Raw genomic sequence first — 21,502 nt, 5'->3', positions numbered from 1 at the left:
AAAGAATATACAGATCCGTGGATTTGGTAAAAAAAAATATTTTTCAAGGAGGTAAGGCGTCGGTTTTTTAAACAATATGTTTAAAGCGTTATATCTGCAAAGGGGCTTTGAAGGCGTGGATTTTTTAAAAATATTTTTAAAGGGTTCTTGCCCAATACAACAGTATTTTTTACAATGGCTATAGGGGCGTGGATGTTTTAAGAATATTTTTGCAAAGGCGGCTATAGAGGCGTGGATTTTTTAAAGAATATTTTTTCAAAGGCGGCTATAGAGGCTTGGATTTTTTAAAGAATATTTTATTCTCCTTTCGTTGCAATAATTTACCCAAATTTTCTTCCTCTGTTTTGCCGACGGCGAAAAACTGTGCTCCTATTTGTTTTCTTTATATACATATATTTTTTTTCTTTTTTCAATATGGCACATATACGCACACACTTTGATTTATACATACCATTAAAATTAATAAAACATTATTTTTTTAATTTAATTCGTTTTTTTTTTGATTGCAAATAAATGGGACACTTGACAGACCAAATCTCCTACTCAATATTGAGTAGGAGATTTGAAATAATTTACTGTTTGTTTACGAGTATTTCGACTAAAAGCAAGAACGAGGGGATGAGGCGGAGGTAAAACAATTCGGCCAAGCAATAAATCTATGGGATTTATTAAGTTGTCGTATTTTGAGTTGATGGTCAGAGAATGATAAATGCAAATGTTTATGTTAATCTTTCTAATAGAAAATTTTCAAAATAATAAAAGTAAGTTATAAATACAAATATTCAAATCGAACCAAAAATTTTTTATTCATAAATTTTCAAATAGAAATGAATTAAAATTAAAAAATTTTTGGAGAATAATATTATATAGAGGAGTGGATTATTTTTAAAGAATATTTCTCGAGGTCTTATATGGGCGTGGATTTTTAAAATAATATTTTTCGAGGTCTTATAGAGGCGTGGATTTTTTAAAGAATATTTTTCGAGGTCTTATAGAGGCGTGGATTTTTTAAAGAATATTTTTCGAGGTCTTATAGAGGCGTGGATTTTTTAAAGAATATTTTTCGAGGTCTTATAGAGGCGTGGATTTTTTAAAGAATATTTTTCGAGGTCTTATAGAGGCGTGGATTTTTTAAAGAATATTTTTCGAGGTCTTATAGAGGCGTGGATTTTTTAAAGAATATTTTTCGAGGTCTTATAGAGGCGTGGATTTTTTAAAGAATATTTTTCGAGGTCTTATAGAGGCGTGGATTTTTTAAAGAATATTTTTCGAGGTCTTATAGAGGCGTGGATTTTTTAAAGAATATTTTTCGAGGTCTTATAGAGGCGTGGATTTTTTAAAGAATATTTTTCGAGGTCTTACAGACGCGTGGATTTTTTAAAGAATATTTTTCGAGGTCTTATAGAGGCGTGGATTTTTTAAAGAATATTTTTCGAGGTCTTATAGAGGCGTGGATTTTTTAAAGAATATTTTTCGAGGTCTTATAGAGGCGTGGATTTTTTAAAGAATATTTTTCGAGGTCTTATAGAGGCGTGGATTTTTTAAAGAATATTTTTCGAGGTCTTATAGAGGCGTGGATTTTTTAAAGAATATTTTTCGAGGTCTTATAGAGGCGTGGATTTTTTAAAGAATATTTTTCGAGGTCTTATAGAGGCGTGGATTTTTTAAAGAATATTTTTCGAGGTCTTATAGAGGCGTGGATTTTTTAAAGAATATTTTTCGAGGTCTTATAGAGGCGTGGATTTTTTAAAGAATATTTTTCGAGGTCTTATAGAGGCGTGGATTTTTTAAAGAATTTTTCATTTTTTTCACTTTTATCACACCAATGCCACAACACCTTTTGTTTGCAATGTCCACAATAGTATTCAAACAAATCTATCAATGTACAACAACATTGTGGAAACAATACAAAAAATAAATATAAATACCACCAAGAAATACTAGACATTAAGAAAACGTCACAAAAACAAACCAAAAAACCCAAAATAAAATTAATTCACGTCAGAACTTTTGAAACGACGAAGAGGAAAAAATCTGCCAAAATAAACAACGCGACATTATTTGTTGCAGGGCGCACAAAAACATTTTCGTTGGGAAATGCCGACCATAGTGTCGTCCAGTAAATTTATGATATGGATATTCTATTTCATTCAAATAAATTTTGGAAAAAAAAGAAAACAATTCGAAACCCAATTGGCAAGCCGCTCAGCATCTGTTTGGGGGCCAGCCGCCACAAAAGTATTTATGCAATTTTGTTGTTGCTATTGTATCGAATATAAAATTCTGGGGAGGTCTTGTGGTTGAATTGCAATGCTTTTAATATTAATTATTTTCGACCAAAAATCTAGAGTCCCCATTGGAAAACCATAAACATAATTAAAAATCGAATATTTTTGATTAAAATTCGACATGCGATCATAAAAAAATGTTATTTTTAGACTTCATATGGCCCACTAGCATTAAATTATTACATTTGTCATTCCTTAGTGGAACACTGTCCCCCACCCTCTATACAATATTACCTCTTCCACATATATCATACACAAGTGACAAAAAACAAATACCGCCACAGATAAGAAAACATATGGCACCTCTCCCCACCCTCATTCTCCTTTATGGCTAATTTAACACCAAATACTTGAATAATCATCGACGACATCGTTAGCAGCAACAATAACAACAACAACAATAGAAATATGTATAAATTCAAAAAATATCCAATAACAATAAATTTTATAACAAATCAAAAATTATTGCAGCGGCGTATATATTTTTTTATATTCGAAAAAAAATAAAATATTTCAAATAAATTTTCCAATTATGATATTTTCAAAAAAAGAAGCCAACAAAAAAGCCAACAACAACAATTGGGTATGGAATGCAGGACAGTTGGTTCCTGATAATTATTATTCGAAAGATATTTTTTAATCATATTTTCGGACGGGGATATGAAAGCGTGGATTTTCTAACTAATATTTTTCCAAGGCCTACAGAGGAGTGATGTTTTAATGACTATTTTTGGAGGTCTTACAGAGGTAAGGATTTAAAAAACATAATTCTGGATCTCTTTAAGAGGCGTGAACATTTTTGAAGCTCCTATGGAGGGCTGGATTTTTTAAAGAATATTTTTCGAGGGCTTATAGAGGAGAGGATTTTTTAAAGAATATTTTTCCAATGGCTATAGAGGCGTGGATTTTTTAAGGATATTTGACTTAGAGAGGCCTGGATTCTTTAAAGAATTATTTTCAAGGTCTTATAGAGGCCTGGATTCTATAAAGAATCCTTTTTGGAGGTCTTATAGAGGCCTGGATTTTTTAAAGAATATTTTTCGAGGGCTTATAGAGGAGTGGATTTTTTAAATAATATATTTCGAGTTCTTAATGAGGCCTGGATTTTCAAGAAAATATTTTTCGATGCCTTATAGAGGCCCAGATTTTTAAAGGAATATTTTTCGATGCCTGGATTGTTTAAAGAATATTTTTCGAGGTCATATAAAGACATGGATTTTTAAATGAATATTTATCGAGGTCTTATAGAGGCATGGATTTTTTTATAGAAGCGTAAATTTTTTAACGAATATTTTTGGTGGTCTTGAGAGTCGTGGATTTTTTAATGAATATTTTTCGATGATTTGTAGGGGCCTGGATTTTTCGAGGTCTTATAGAGACGTGGATTTTTTAAAGAATATTTTCGAGGTCTTATAGAGGCGTGGATTTTTTAAAGACTATTTTTCGAGGTCTTATATAGGCGTGGATTTTTTAAAGAATATTTTTCAACGTCTTATAGAGGCGTGGATTTTTTAAAGAATATTTTTCGAGGTCTTATAGAGGCATGGATTTTTTAAAGAATTTTTTTTCGAGGCTTATAGAGCCCTGTATTTTTAAAGCAATTTTTTCGAGGTCTTATAGAAGCGTGGATTTTTTAAAGACTATTTTTCGAGGTCTTATAGAGACGTTGATTTTTTAAAGATTATTTTTCGACGTCTTATAGAGGCGTGGATTTTTTAAAGACAATTTTTCGAGGTCTTATAGAGGCGTGGATTTTTTAAAGACTATTTTTCGAGGTCTTATAGAGGCGTGGACGTTTTAAAGACTATTTTTCGAGGTCTTATAGAGGCGTGGACGTTTTAAAGACTATTTTCCGAGGTCATGCATTTTTTAAAGACTATTTTTCGACGTCTTATAGAGGCGTGGATTTTTAAAGAATATTTTTCGAGGTCTTATAGAGGCGTGGATATTTAAAAGAATATTTTTCGAGGTCTTATAGAGGCGTGATTTTTTAAAATAATATTTTTCGAGGTCTTATAGAGGCGTGAATTTTTAAAAGAATATTTGTCGAGGTCTTAAAGAGGCGTTTATTATTAAAATAATATTTTTCGAGGTCTTATAGAGGCGTGAATTTTTTAAAGATTATTTTTCGAGGTCTTATAGACGCGTGGATTTTTTAAAGACTATTTTTCGAGGTCTTCTAGGGGTTGGTTTTGTAAAAGAATATTTTTCGAGGTCTTATAGAGGTGTGGATAAAAGAATATTTTTCGAGGTCTTATAGAGGTGTGGATATTTAAAAGAATATTTTTCGAGGTCTTATAGAGGCGTGGATTTTTTAAAGAATATTTTTCGAGGTCTTATAGAGGTGTGGATATTTAAAAGAATATTTTTTGCGAGGTCGTATAGAGGCGTGGATTTTTTAAAGAATATTTTTCGAGATCATATAGAGGTGTGGATTTTTTTAAAGAATATTTTTTGTGGTCTATTAGATATTTAGAGCTTTTTTCAAGGTCATATTGAGGACTAGTTGTTTTTAAGAACAATTTTCCAGAGAATTATAAAGAAAACAAAATTAGGAACATTTGTTTCGAGAGGCTATATAGGAAAATATTTTTTTTTTAATAATATTTATCGAGGACGCATGTTGCAGTTATGCGAAGCAGACTGTATTTTCTCTTGTTATTGTAATATTTTGGAAAAGATTAAACGCTATTGAGCATATCATTGATTTGTACTTTTCCAATACAAAAAGGCTTTTAATACCTTTGCGATAGCTTTTATGCTTATAATGAAGGGATGATCAAATTAGCCGATAGTAGTCTTCCCCTGCGCCTGTGATTTCAAACGTGTCAATTTGAATTTCCATTAGCATTAATATTTGTCTCCCTCTACAAACAATTTAGTTGTTATTTTTTCTTTAAACGCACACATTTGTACGAACAGAATGCAAACGTCAATGTAGCGATACCGAGAGCATCTTCCTGATTTATTGCTTCGACATTGAAATAATTTTCTATTTGTTCGAATTTTCCATAGCAATGTTTTTTTTTCTTTTGCATTCCCAAAAATAAATAGTTTGAACACACAAAAAAGAAATCTAAAATTAGAGGATGGACACACAAGAAATGGAAACAGAAAACAAATTGTTAGGCGTGTTGGGGATGGAGGTGGACTAAAGTGTTTTCCCCATCTATTTATTATTATGATTTTTCGGCATTATTGAACAGTAGAATAGAGATTTATTTGATCGGCTGCCACCTGTTTGAATTTGGAATGCAATTGGCAGTTGTTAAAAAAAAACATTTATTGGAGAGAATATTTAAACCATAATTCTGGATTTTATACATATATAAGAAAGGACTATCAGAGCTGAAGAGGTCCTTTTACTTGCAGATTTTTATAATTGTAATGGTTAAAATTATTTTTTTTTAACTTACCAAGTAGTCCTGATGGCATGATTTCCCACTTATTGAATCGGTTATATTATCCATTGAACGAATCGGCGATGATTCCTAAAACACAAAATGTCAGTATTAATTGTCCTTTCATAGAATCTACCAATTTTCAAATTCCACTGATCGTCAAATCATCTAAGTGTGTATGGGTATGGGCAACATACCTGCAATAGATCCTCTAAACTTTCAATATATTCAATGGCATTTCGTAGTATTTCAACTTTCGGCAATCTTTGATTGGGATTTGAGGAAGTGCGTCTTTTCAACAATTCAAAAGCCTCATTAACCTGCAAAGAAAACAAAAAACAGCAATCATTAAAAGGTTTGTGAAAAATTTGCAAAAAAAAAACCAAAATGGTTTCATGTTTTCTGTTGTGGTTTCGAATAGTTTGCTGAGATAAAAATTACAGGCAATTAATAAAAATATGAAACGAAAAGTGACAAATTACAGTAGCATTAAATATCTTTTATTTATTTTTGTATTTTAAAATTATTTTCAGGACATACGCTGTTGGAAATTTGAGTATGTACAGGGGAAGGAAACACATACGAGGGCGACTATATATTAGTTATGGTCTAGGCAACACTTAGGGTGGCGCCATCTATCATTCCAATTGCTAATTTTGACATTTCTATAAAATAATCTCACTCAGTACGATTTGGCGTACGATCATGTGTTGTGTTGTTAACAGTGTAGTGGAAAAAAAATTACAGTTCTGGCGCCATCTTCGGAAAATCTTAAATTTTTTGTAGAATAAAAATCTACTCCATATTGTTAGACGTACGAACATTATAGACTCAATTCAAGAAGCTAATCAAAATTTCGTGCCAATTGGACAATGTAGGATCTTTATATCTAAATCTGAACCGATTTAAAAACAACCAGTAAGGAAAGTAGTAAAGTCGAACTGGGCCGGCTATATGATACCCTTCACCACTTTGGGGATATTCTACATATGTATCTTTACAGATGTCGTCTTTTCGAAGGAACATTGACATGAAATTGAACGAACTTAAAAATGCGATCTATAAGTAAACCGACTAACATCAATCCTTACACATGCCATCCTGCAATCTATTCCATACTTTGTAAAGAGACTTTAAGCAAACTGTACGCACACTAGGCACCCATTGATTATTTGGTGTACAATCAACAGGAATAGATCGAAATTATATATGGAAGCTATGCTATATCTAAATCAGAACCTATTTCATGGAAACTTACTAAATATTAATTTTTATTATTTTCAGTACGTTTTGTCAATCGGCCTAGGTATGGGCCCTTAGTGCACTATTTACATAGAAGCTATATGTAAATCTGAACCAATTTCAAAAAAACTTGACACAAGAAAGGTTATAGTAACTTAAATCGGACGAAACTATATATGGGAGCTATATCTAAATCTGAACCGATTTTCTCGAAACCTCGCACACATCATTCTGCACCTATGTTTCTGAGAAAATCGAAACATACCACACATCATTCTGTACCTAATTCAGTACTCTATGCCAAATTTCATGCAAATCGAATTATATATAGGGACTTTGGTGCCCAATTTACCTTAAATCGGACGAAAATATATATGGGAGCTATATCTAAATCTGAACCGATTTTTCCCAATTTCAATAGGGTTCGTTGTTGGGCAAATAAGTGAAATCGGATTATAAATGTGACCTGTACTTTGTTTACAATTTAACATCTACAGACGGACGGACCGACAGACTGACGGACGGACGGACATGCATAAATCGACACAGAAAGAGATTCTATGCATATTCTCAAGAGGAGCTATGTGTCTATCTAGTTTCCTTTTGCATGTTACAAACATATGCACAAAGACATAATACCCTGTACCACAGTGTGGTGAAGGGTATAAAAACATACATTCTATACATCTGACAAACTTTAGGAGTTTGGTACTCTATATACCCAAAATATGTATTGGAGCTATATCTTAATGTAACCGGATTTCAATAAAGTTTAGCTCACATCGTACTAGACTTAATACGGTACGCTATGCAAAATTTCGTATCAATCGGACAAACTTTGGAAGTTTGAGCACCAGGAAATGGACTAGACCTACAGATAGTAATTTGTCCAAAAAACGGAATAAACAAGTTAATATTTGTGTGCAATAATTTTTTGATATACGACGTGGTTATCGCACCAACTCTTGCCCGCGCATCTAAAAATCGGTATATTACAATGATAAATAGGGCGCCAATGGAGGGACCGACTCGCCTAAAGATGAAGCTGTGTTACAAAACCGATAAAGCATGATCGTCGTGTGATATCGTGTGAATCATCCGCCAAAGAGCCTCGACATGACGCCAATCGAGGTAGCCACTCGCCTAAAGAAGAAGCTGTGTTACAGCTGAAGGGAGAAAGTCTATATAGACGAAAGGAAGGGAGTCTACATAGATTATCTGAAGGGAATCTCTATATACGGACTGAAGGGAGCCTCTATATGAATGGAGTATTTGTAGACAACCTAAAGGGATTCTCTATATACAATCTAAAGGGAGTCCGTAAAGACGTTCTGAAGAGAGTCTCTAAAGACTTCCTGAACGGATTCTCTAGACGAGCTGAACGGGTATATACACTTTGATACGGTGAAAATGTGCCTCACCAAAATATTGATTTTAGATCCCATGTTTCTTTGGACCAAATCCGTTTCAGAAAATTTGGAGTCGATTTACACATGCCCGTCCGTCCATCCGTCTGTCTGGCTGGCTAGTGCGCACAATAACTCTCGATGGGAATATTTGATTTCATGCAGACTTTGCACATCTTAATATTTCTTCTAAACTTAGTTTAAGTTCGAAGATGGGGGAATATCGGTCCACTCCTTCTGGTACCTCCCCCACAAAATGGTCAAAATTATGCTAAAAATCAGTGAGCAGAGCAGTATAGTCGGACGGGGCCGACCATACGATTACTAAATAATATCTGAATACGTAGTCACATATGAATATTTAAGTGTATCTCCCATATCCGAGTACATGCGACAATATAATTGGTATCAATTTAAAGGTCAACCACTCCTCTTGGTCAACCACTATCAACTTCTCGGCTCTATGTCCTTCAGGAGTAAAAATATACACCATAGAATACATAATTTAAAATTTTTCACACAAAAGTCGGGGTCCATTTAAACCGCTAAATCTGACCGATAATATCAACTTCTCGGCTCTATGTCCTTCAGGAGTAAAAATATACACCATAGAATACAGAATTTAAAATTTTTCACACAAAAGTCGGGGTCCATTTAACCCGCTAAATATTGACCGATCTTTATGAAAACAGGCATGCTTATTCTTTGGCGCGATTCCCTTCTCCATGAAAAATTTCGGACCATAATTGCGGCTTCTAAAGAGACCACAAAACCCGACAAAAATTATGTATTTGGTCCATTTCCTCCCCCAAATAATAACCGATCTTTACCAAAAACAATAGGGGTATTCATTGGGCAAAACCCATCCTACATGCAAAATTTCGTGAATATTGGTCCATAACTGTAGCCTGTGTCGTGTTTACAAATTATAATGGACAGACGGACGGACACACATGTCCAAATCGACTCAGCTAGTCGAAAATATGACGATCGCGGCATTACAAACCTTTGGGGCTGCACAAAGCTATAATACCCTGACAACATAGTTGTGTAGGGTATAATTAATTTTATAATAACATGAAAATTGACTATCCGAATATCTTTACCAACCCTAGATCAAGTAGGAAGATGGGACCCTTTTTTGTTTTGTTTGGAATCTATTGGTCCACATATTCTGGTACCTCTCAAAAAATGATCGAAATTTTCCATATTTATAAATCAGGCGATTGGAATGCATGATTTGAACCAAACATAGTATAACCTGTTATCTTTACCAAGTCTAGATCAAGTCCGATGATGGGACCCATTGATCCAGCCCTTCTGGTAACTTCCACACAAGTGGTCAACATTTTCAATATTTATAAATCCAATATTAGGTGAATGGAATGCCCGGTTTGGACCAAATTTTGCACAACCTGTTATCTTTACCAAGCTTAGGTCAAGTCCGAAGGCGGACTCGTCTGCCCTCTACTCTGGTACATCCTACAAATAGGATCAATATTTTATTATCAAATCCGAAACATAAAACCTGTGTATAACTCCGAAGCCCTCCTCCGCAAACCATAGGGGGTATATATCTGTCGGCAACGCCGACTGACACTTTTTTACTTGTTACAATTGGGATTCATATTGGCACGGCATTTTGGGCCCATTTTGGCTCTAATTTGATTGACATTGGCTGTTAAATCTTCCTACCAAAAATTAAACATAACATTTCCCGCCATTTGTGAAGGTCCCGAACGAAATGATAAACGAAACTAACGATTTGTTATCATTTAACTTAACGCCTTAGCCTTTAATGTATGGGTTGGTCGGTCCATGTTCGATTTTCTTTAAATATAATAGAAATGTGAAACCCCCCAAAAACAACAACATCAACAATATTTTATGACAAACAACATAAATGTCAGAGACAATTATCTTTGACAACAAATTAAGACATGGAAATCTGTAAAAAAAAACGAAAATATTCTAAGCAACGAAATTCCCAGCTATTGTCACCAGCCAACAATAAAAACAACAACGAGACACTGAGATCATAAATTACTTTTTATGATCTGCAAAAAAGATCATGAGACGTAACATTAAAATTGTTGCAAGTCGTAACAGCAACATCGACAACAACAACAACAATCCGATATTTAGTTGCAGATCTTATGTTAACCCCAAAATAAATGAAGGCCTCGGGTGATGATCATAAAACGGGGAAGCGACCACACAAACCGTCTCCATCTATAAATGTCAGGAATGACAACAGCTAGAGACTAGGAGAGAGAAGCTACATAACAATATGTCGTACTCGTTTATATTCGGAAAAATATCTTTGATGCGAGAAGGAAATTGTTTTCTTTTTTTATTTCCAGACACGAGCCACTAATATTAGCTGATAATGTCTGGAAATTATATATGTATGTATATGGATACAAATTTCCTAATATGAATTTTTGGAAATCCAATTGGAATATCTAACGACAACACAACTTACAAATTTTACGATCCTTTAGAAATGTTATCGTAAAATTAAACACGCCTAAGCACACTCACAAACATTTTACAAGCCATAAAACATAAATTGGCTAATTAAATTCGAATAAAATAAAAAAAGCGAAGTATTCCTTCGATTTGCTAAGAATATTTATGTTTGTCGTCTGTTTATAAAATACAAATTATGTACTATTGCTTAAAGCTATAGACCTATTTTAAGTCCATAGACGATTTATGCAAGATCTGTCATCTAAGAAAGTGCTCTTCGGTTTTTTCTAAATGTTTATACTCTCAGCCTAATGATGGTACATGGCACATTGATACGGCAAACGTGCCTAATCGAAATATTGGTGTTAGACCCCATGTTTCTTTGGACCAAATCCGTTTCAGGTAATTTGGAGTCGATTTACAAATGTACGTCTGTCGGCTGGCCCTCTGTCGGCCAGCCGAAGAGATTAGACAATTTCAACCAAACGTTGGACATCGTAATATTTCGCCCAAACTTATTTCAAGTTCGAAGATGAGAAATTTCGGTCCATTCCTTTTGGTACCTCACCCGCAAATGGTCAAAATGTTCAATATTTACAAAAACAATAAAGTCAAATGGAACGTCCGATTTGAACCAAAAGTTTGCATAACCTAGATCAAGTCCGAAAAATTGACTAATTATTCCACTTCGTCGGGTAACTCCCCCACAAATTGTCAAAATTTTCGATATTTATAAATTGAACATTAGGCAAAAAAAAAATGTCTGATCTCAACCAAACTTGGCAAAACCAAGTATCTTTACCAAGCCTAAAATGAAGTCCGAAGCAAAGTATACGGATTTCATTTCGGGGGGGCCCGGTAGTAGAAAATGTAAAACTTCGCTGTTGCAAACATAAATTTACTGTGAAAAAAATTATTTCTGCGCACGTCCCTGATGGAACCCAATGGTCCTCCCCAACAAATGGTCAATATTTCCAAATCCAATAGCAGGCGGAAGTAACTTACGATTTGAACCTAAACTTTGAACAACCTATTTTCTTTACCAAGCCCAGATCATGTTCGAAGATGGCACCCAATTGTCCACTCTTTCTGGTACCCTTCCTCACAAATAGTCTAAATTGTCAATATTTACACATCCGATATGAGGAGAAAGGAATGTCCGATTTGAACCAAAAATTTTGCACAACCTATAATCTATACCGAGTCTAGATGAAGTCCGATGGTACACTCCTACGGGTTCTTCCCCTACAAATGGTCAAATTTTTCAATATTTACAAAATCAGTAACAGCAAATTGAATGTCAGATTTCAATCAAACGTTGTACTACCTATTTTCTTTATCAAGCCAAAATTAAGTTCGAAGATGGGACCCAATGGTCCACTCTATCCGGTACCTCCCCCACAAATGGTCAAAATTGTCAATATTTATAAATCGAACATCGGGCAATGGGAGAATGTCCGATTTGAACCAAACTTTGCACAAACCAATTACTTTTACTAAGCCTAGTTAGGGTTCTAAGATAAGACCCATTGGTACCTCCGCCACGAAGGTACCAATGGCTCCGAACCACAGATTGAGGGTACTTTTTCATCGGCAACACTTTTTTCTAGTTTTTTTTTATAACCTTCATCATACTGTGGTACAGGGTATTATGTCTTTGTGCATATGTTTGTAACAGGCAAAAGGAAACGAGATAGACACATGGTTCCCTTTAATAATATGCATAGAATCACTTTCTGAATCGATTTATGCATGTCTGTCCGTTTGTTGGTATTAAATTGTATACAAAGTTCAGCTCAAATTGGATGAAATTTGGCACAGCTCATTAATTTGACTCAAGGACGAACCCTATTGAAACTGTGAAATATCGGTTCAGATTTAGATATAGCTTCCATATATATTTTTGTCCGATTTAAGGTAAATGGTGCACCAAAGCCCCTATATATCTTTCGATTTACACGAAATTTGGCACAGCGTACTGAATTAAGTCTACAATGATGTGTGCTAAGTTTCGTAGAAATTGGTTCAGATTAGATATAACTCCCATATATATTTTTGTCCGATTTAATGTAAATGGAGCTCCAAAGTCCCTATATATCTTTCGATTTGCACGAAACTGGTATAGCGTACTGAATTGAGTCTAGAATGATGTGTGTTAAGTTTCGTGAAAATCGGTTCAGATTTAGATATAGCTCCCATATATATTTTCGTCCGATTTTATGCAAATGGTTTACAAAAGTCCCTATATATGTTTCGATTTGCACGAAATTTGGCATATCGTACTGACGACATAAGTGTAGAATGGTGTGTATTAAATTTCGTGGAAATCGGTTCAGGTTTAAATATAGCTCCCTACATATTTTTCGATTTGCACGAAATGGACAGTTGAACAGTGCGGCATACCGAATAGCGTGTATAAAGTGTGCTAAAAATCGATTTACATAAATTTGTCCCATTGCAAACGACTCTAAATCTGCTCGAATGATATGAAATTTAGCATAAGATACAGAAAGGCATATGTATGGATTGATGTTATTCGGTTCACTTATAGATAAATATCACATATTTCAATTTGAAATTATTTGGATCCACATCTAAAATATACCCAAAATGGTGAAGGGTATCATATAGTCGGCCCAGCCCGACTTTACTACTTTCCTTGCTGGTTATAATGATCGTTTAATAGTATCTGTTTTGTCTGGGAGCTGTAGAGGCCACAATTATGACCCACACATCACGAAATTATACACGGAGAAAGGGATCAGACCAAAGAAATATCGTGCCTCTTTTCTTGATAATCAGTCAATATTTAACATGACAAAAGGACCCATACTTTTGTGTAAAAAATCGCAAAATTTTGCATTCTATGGCGTATATATTTACCCCAGAAGGACATAGATCGGGGAAGTTGACTGTATTTCCATAGAGGAGTGTGTGACCACGAAATTGATACAAATTATATTGTTGTTGTATATAATCGGTTGTTATTGTATGTACTCGGATTGGGGTGTTTTACGTAAATATAGATAGGGTTCTACCGATTATGATATTGGTTAGTATTACCCTTACCACCTGAGATGGCGCCGATCGACATGAAATTCTACAAAAATTTCCACGACGACGCTTATAATTGTCGGTGATGGTCAGATGATATTTAATTGTTGAAATGGACTGCAATTTTTATTTTGTCTGATTTTTTTCTATTCGCTTTAGACGCAACAATTATAAGCCGCAAATCAGAAATTGTCCATAGGGAAGGGAATCTCGCAAACTAATTGGAAGAGCAGTTTTCTTAATAATCGGTCAATATTCAAATCAACCAATACCTTTCTGTGTAAAATTAAAAAAATGTATGTTGTTTCGTAAATGTTCACCCCGGGAAAACAAAATTTGGGAAAATACACCAGGTTAAGAAAGAGAAGCTGTTGACCTTTAATCTGTCAAGAGGGTGTACATGTAGCGTAATATTGCCCAGGCTCGTAATATAGATCCGAAGAAAGTTTGAGTTCCGTGGTAGTTATGTAGGTTATCATATGGTCGTCCGTTTTCGTTCACTGGTTTTAAGATTAGAGCACCTCCATTGGCATTTTTATAAAGGTCTATGTCATGGTTATTTGTTTCCTGGAAATAACGAAACACTTAGGTTGGAAAAGTTGTAAATTCTTCAACATACCGAAAATAATGCATGTGACCTTTTGCATCGAGACTTGTATGGAAATTATTTTGTAATGAAGTTGTTTTGGGCCTCCAAAGTCCGGGAACAAAAATTTACTACTTGGAAAATGTGCCTAGGACCATTAAAGTGCCTATAAAGCTACGACCTTCAAATGGCTACTATATTCAAAGATCGCCCCATAATTTCTATAATTTTTGGTACGATGATATGACAGCCACTGAGAACCAAAAAATAATACGATATAGCCAATCAGTAATCACCAATATACCAAAAAGTGGAATGTACCGATATATGGGGACTACTCTAAAAAGTTGACCAATACCGATAATTTTTGATAAACAGATTTACTACCCAATGAGAAACAAGAAATATCTAATACCGATTCGATTAAAAAATACCAAAATCCGTTCAATACCGAATATTCAAAAAATAACGATATTCGGGGATGTACCTTTACATGGGGCTAGCCTACATATTGGACGAATATTTATATATATATTTTTTTTTTTTTTTTTTTTGAAAGATTTGCCAATATATAAAAATTAAAGCCATTTCGATTAGAAAAACCTGCCCAATATTACTTAAAAGTACCGAATAATGCGGGTATAGTTACATGAGGGGTGGGCCTATACCAAAACGTGAATCGATAAAATATTGAAAAATATAAAATAGAAGAAGCAATTTATGAGCTATATTTCAAACTTATTACACGTCACGTCCAGGCTTTATTGGATAACCTGACAACATTTCGGGTTTACCATTTAAATATTGGATATATTGGAGCTATATTTAAATCTGAACCGATTTTTTAAAAAAAATTTAGTACACTTCATTCATTAGGCTTAATTCGGTACGCTGTGCAAAATTTCGTCGTAATCTGACCAAAATTTGGTGTTGGGTCCATCATTTGCATAAAATCGGAGGAAAATATGTATATGGAAACCATATTCAAAAGTGAAGCGATTTCGATAAAACTTCAAATATGTCATTGTAGGCTCAATTCGGTACACTGTGCAAAATTTCGTCACAATCGGTCCTAAATTTGGGTTTTTGGTGCATCATTTAGATAAAATCGGACATAAATATTTTTGGGAGCTATATATAAATCTGTATCGATTTTAATAAAACTTCCGAACATGTCATTCTAGGCTAAAATTGTTACGTTGTGAGATCGGACGCAAGTACATATGGGAGCTATATCTAAATCTGAACCGATTTTAATGAAATTTAATATACTTCATTCTAGGCTTAAATCGATACGCTGTGCAAAATTCCGTTGCAATCGTACCTAAATTGGATGTTTGATGCACAATTTAAATGAAATCGGCCGAAAATATATATGGGAGCTATATCTAAATCTGAACCGATTTTAATAAAATTAAATACAATTCATTCTAGGCTTAATTCGATACGCTTTGCAAAATTTCGTTGCAATCGGGACTAAATTGGGTGTTTGGTGTACCATTTCCGTTAAATCGACCGAAAATATATATCGGAGTTATATCTGAATCTGAACCGATTTCAATAAAACTTCAAACATATCATTCTAGCCTCAATTCGATACGCTGTGCAAAATTTCGTCGCAATCGAACGAAGATTGCTTGTTTGGTACACTAGTTACGTGAGAACGTATATATACTCCATTTGAACGGTCCCGAGGTATTTTTGCCCTGTCGGCAAAAATCCAACCAATAACTTATTCTTCTTGGATTTCTGTCCAAAACATTGAAATGATATTCCTTCCCATCATCACTCACCTTCCTCAGACGTCTGCGTTCACGCATAGTAGCCGCTTTCCGGCGGTCCACGGCAACGCTTTTCTTTTTGCACGCCTTACAGGCCCACGTTAGACAGGGTCGCGACGATTGAGCATTGGCACAGACCAGAGGTGCCAAGACATGTTCCTCGGAGCTTAAACTGTTCTCATCGTAATCCGTAAAAATTGGCGATGGTGTCAAATTGTGGGATTCACTTGGTGTTGTATCGCTGAAATTGCGAAAAGTGCAAACATTTGTTGTGGAGTTGTTGTTGCTGTTGTTGTTTTCGCAATTTGTTGCTGCCGTGTGTAAACGTGATAAGAATGAATGTAATTGTTGTTGTTGTTGCTGCTGGTGTTGTTGATATTGGTGATTTTGTAGGTGTTGTTGTTGGTGCTGCTGCTGTTGTTGTTGGTGTTGATGATGAATTTGTTGTTGTTGATGCTGCTGTTGTTGAACAACATTTTGTTGTTGTTGCATTCTGTTTTGAAATTGATATTGGATCATTGAATTATAGAATTTATCTTTTTCAAATTCAGTTTTTTCTTCTTCTTCTTTTTCTACTTTGAACTCTTTTTTAATTGGAACAAAACTATCAAAACTTTGACACTCCGTGGCTCTATTCAATTGATTTGCGATTTGGTTACACTCAAAATTTATGTTGCAATATTTGGTCATAATACTTAATTTTTTCAATTATTTTGTTTTATAATATTTTTTTTTTTAATTTCACTTCACTATTTTTCCGTCGTTCACAAATAAACCAAAAATATATCCGCGCACCGAATCGTTGCCGTCGTTCTTCTTCGCGCGTCTATCATCGGCGACACTCATTTAACATTTGGTGACAATATTTTCGTTTTGTCGTCGTTTTCATTTCAATATTTGTTTTGAAAATTCTGAGTGAAATACTCAAAATTTTTTTTGTCACAATTCTGAATTTTGTGACTTGAGTGCTGGGCTATTTTTAAATCGTATGCCGATTCGTCGAATCGATGTTTGTTTCCTTTCTAATATTTTCGTAAGCGTAAATGATGTGAATGTGTGTGCGTGTGGGAAGCACTACAACACACATGTAAGCCTTTTTAAGTGTGTGTGTATGTGTGTGTGGGGGTATCTGTCGTATGATCACACCCCTAATTTCTGTTGGCTGCTTCCTTTGGCATTGGCTGCCTAGTTCGGCTCTTAGTGGTCAATTGTATGGTGTCCCGGCATTTTATGTTTTTTTTTTTTTAAATTAATATTCGCACATCGAATATAGAGAATTTTCCCAATACGAGATGTTGGAATTATATCCTCCATCACAATCCACACGACTGTCCATATCTTAACAAAGTTCAGATCACATTTATGATCCGAAGTAAATGAAATTTGACATAGCACATTTATTTGTGGAATCGGTTCGGATTTAGATATAGCTCCCATATATATTTTCGTTCGATTTCCAGTAAATGATGCACCAAAGACCCTACGTTTGTTGACACAAAGTGTATTAAAGCGTACCAAACTAAGCTAAGAATATCGTGTATAAAATTTTATTGAAATCGGTTCAAATTTAGATATAGCTCCCATATATATTTTCGTTCGATTTCAGGTAAATGTTACGCCAAGGGCCCCATGTTTGTTCGATTTACACGAAATTTTGTATAGAGTATTAAACTGAGTCTAAAATATCGTATGTTGAAATCGATTTGGATATAGCTCCCATACATAATTTTATCCGATTTCCTGTAAATAGTGCACCAAAGACGCTATATTTGTTCGATTGAAACGAAATCTTGCACAGCGTACCAAATCGAGTGTTATATAACGTGTACAAAGTTTTAACGAAATCGGTTACAAATTAGATATAGCTCTCATATATAGTTTCGACCGATTTTATGTAAATGGTGCATCAAAGACTCAAAGCATGTTAGATTTACATGAAATTTTTCATAGCGTATCCAATTGAACATAAAATGACGTGTGTTAAGTTTCGTTGAAATCGGTTCAGATTTCGATATAGCTCCCATATATATTCTCGTTCGATTTTAGGTAAATGCTACCCTAAACTCCCAAAACTTGTCCAATTGAGACGAAATTTTGCATAGTGTAATAAATTGAGTCTCGAATAACGTGTGTTAAGTTTCATTGAAACCGGTTGAGATTTCGATATAGCTCCCATATACATTCTCGTCCGATTTTATGTAAATGGTCCACCAAAGGCTATATTCCGTGTTCGATTTACACGAAATTTTGCATAGCGTATTCAATTAAGCCAAGAATGACGTGTGTTAAGTTTCATTGAGAAACTTAAGAAACCTAGCCCTAATTTGATTATTATTGGTTGTCAAATCTTCGCACCAACAAAAATTTACCATGACATAGCTGGCCAGTTATAAAGGTCCCGATCGATTAACGAAATATTTTAAATGTTCACCTCATGGTGGAGTTAATCAATCACTGTGATGAAATATACACTTCCTACCATGGTTCATCCGATCAGATCATCGAAGATTATTTTTGTGCCATTATTTTTTCTTTCTTCTATGATTGTCCAAAAAAAAAAAATAATTTATTGTTGTTGCCCAGAAAATATATCTTCAACGTGATCTTCTAAATCTTTTGGAATTGTTTTGTAAATCTGACTGTCGGCAGTGATTTGTTGTGGTTGTAGTTTAACCATTTGGTCGTTTATTTATCGATGCGACTACAAGCCCCGCCACCACCCTACTCTACCCATAGCATTGTAATGCAAGTGCAAGAAAAAAGTAGCAATGAAAAACAAAACATCCGCCCACCTTTTGTTTACCAAAGTGCCGGCTAAAGATATTCATCATTCAGCGTCCACATATAACAATGTGTTGGTTTCATCCCGCTTCTTTTTGGTGAGGTGTTCATCAATTCTTTCTTTCTTTTTTTTTTGGTCTTGGACCCTGTCATTGTTGGGCTTTTTTGTTTTGATTTATTTGAAAAGATCGTTTGGAACAAATATTTTGATTTGTATTCCTTAATTACTCACCATACACACTTACAGCTCCATCCATATAATTTAAAATCGTCAGAATATCTGAATTTGGTGATTTATGTCCGACACTTGAGATCTACGGCATAACACAAATAAATATCTATTTTGACCAAAAAATAAAAATACCGAATAGTGGTATGCACCTTTATGTAAGGGCTCCTATAAAATTGCCCTATAAAATATATATATATATATATATTGGGATATTGATTTTCTACCTAATGAATAATAACCCAAAATTTTAAATTCTAGCACATTTGGTTGAAAAATGTGCCCAAAATCCCCCATCCTAAAACGTTGATCGATATTATCCATTTTCAATACCAAACATTGTATGAGCTAAAATTCATACCTTGTTCACATAACCAGGACATTCGACAGGTGAATGAGAACATCCATTCAGATACAAATATTAATGGCTTAGGAAGTGGAAGCAATTGATCCTGGCTACTTGTGTAGGCTTGAGTGGACGAATATTTAGTCAGAAAGGAATTATTAGACAGCATATGGTTCTTCTCACAAAATTTATATTGAAGTGACCGTGAGTGAAAGATGTAGTTTTTAGTTTTCAAATTCAGAGTACTTCGCTTTATTTATAAACTTAAACTGATATACAAATACTTAAATTACTGTGTTCTGCTTATGCTGTTGTTCTGCTAATGCTCCGCTACAACTACCTAGAGGCGTGGTGACGTTCGGAACGAGGTTACTTATGCAGCATGAAGAAATTGTTGGTTGGGACGATACGAATCAGGTTTTGGTCCCTTACGGCTCCTTAACTTTACGGTCAGTCACACTGCTTTCGATATATGTAGGCCTCTACGGTTCTTCACGGTAAAAATACTTCTATAAAAAGTTCCATGATGATACTCTATTTCGATTCTTCTGAAATTACTTTTAAATAAAGTTCAAAATCCATTTTTAATACAGACCCACGACGGCTCTTTATTTCGACTTGGCTAAAAGCACTTTAAAAAAGGTAATAATAGGTCCACGACGGCTCTAAAAATCTACACGGTTAAATCACTTATAATCATAGGCCCACTACGGCTCTTGTTTCGATAGACTAAAATCACTTTTTTCACCAATTGCTACAGTCACCCTTACTGCCTTCTTTCCGCGCTTGTAATTTCACTACGTAGCCTCGGGAACTTCCTCCCACTGTACTGACTGTATACAGTATACTAAGTGGCTACAGTATAAAATAGAACTATAAATCCTATTCTGCTAAGTCCTGATTGTCGAGAGAGCTGAGGGGTATGACAACCCAGACAATTGCAGTAAGTAAAATTCCTTATGTAATACTGGTATATGTTATATGGCTTACAATGAAGGAGACTACGAAACTATTATATATCTAGCGCCGTATTTAGAATGCTAGGCGAACATCTCAACAAACTAGTACTTACACAGATTTTCTTAAAACTTTACATGTCAAACTTCAATTAACTTAAAACTACCTTAGATCTAAACTTACAATTAATGAACTTATAATTCTCATTTTATTGAGCTTAAGTAGATACAGGCTCAATATCGGCGTCAAATCTGTGGTAACTTCGATGGTAGTACATCATCTTCGTCATATAGGATTCCTCTATCTCGCAGCTTGGCAAAACTGCACTTTTTGTTTTTGAACTTATAAAGAAACCCAATTACAGGATTAACACCAATTTCTAATATCTCCATTGCCTCTTTCTACTTTATTTGTAGTGTAAGTACGTTACGATAAATCTTTGCTCCGAACTCGACCGTGACCAGATGTAGAAAAAATTACCGAAATCGAATTGTTTGTTCTTTGGGGATGGCCACATGTCAGAATTCCTCATATAAAAATGCCGTATACTTACTAATTTAAAATTAACTGCCCATCACATCTTAAAATTCACTAGTGCTTCCTTCACATAGACTAAAAGTATCCTCCTCCAAATTGGGATTAAAATATTCCTCCACATCCGAATGTTTGGATATCTTTTCATTTTGAAGACTAGCACAAACGAATGATGATGAGGCTGTCACATCACCACTACAAATGTTGGCACATAATGGCAACTCCTTGGCGATGGATTTTAATAAAACTATAATTTCGAAGAAATTCACCGATAATGGTATAATATTATGGCAGCTATGTGCTCCCGCAGCATCAGGCACAAGTAGTTCCGTACATTTTTCCAAATCTTCAAAAAATTCCACTATATTTGGATCCGAATTGATTTTCTCATCCAGCTCACGTATGCCCTGATTGGGTGAACAATT

General features: G+C 34.6%; 1 protein-coding gene across 1 annotated transcript in view; it reads right to left on the bottom strand.

Annotated features, from left to right (window-relative positions):
• The window catches only part of LOC133327774 (myogenic-determination protein), a 38,300-nt gene extending 17,550 nt beyond the window's left edge, over positions 1-20,750 (bottom strand). The window contains exons 1-4 of the mRNA XM_061536311.1: positions 20,727-20,750; positions 16,243-16,644; positions 5,887-6,009; positions 5,705-5,779 (exon numbers count right to left, since the gene is read on the bottom strand). Of these exons, the coding sequence (XP_061392295.1) occupies positions 5,705-5,779; positions 5,887-6,009; positions 16,243-16,644; positions 20,727-20,750 (624 nt within the window). The remainder of the gene's footprint in view (positions 1-5,704; positions 5,780-5,886; positions 6,010-16,242; positions 16,645-20,726) is intronic.
• Positions 20,751-21,502: the final 752 nt, after the last annotated feature.

The sequence above is a fragment of the Musca vetustissima genome, unplaced genomic scaffold, assembly GCF_032173495.1.
Source record: "Musca vetustissima isolate MV318-11 ecotype Yass unplaced genomic scaffold, APGP_CSIRO_Mvet_v1 utg299, whole genome shotgun sequence".
NCBI classification, from domain to species: domain Eukaryota; kingdom Metazoa; phylum Arthropoda; class Insecta; order Diptera; family Muscidae; genus Musca; species Musca vetustissima.
The sequence above is the reverse complement of the archived record's forward strand: the minus strand, read 5'-3'. Positions and strand labels throughout refer to the sequence as shown.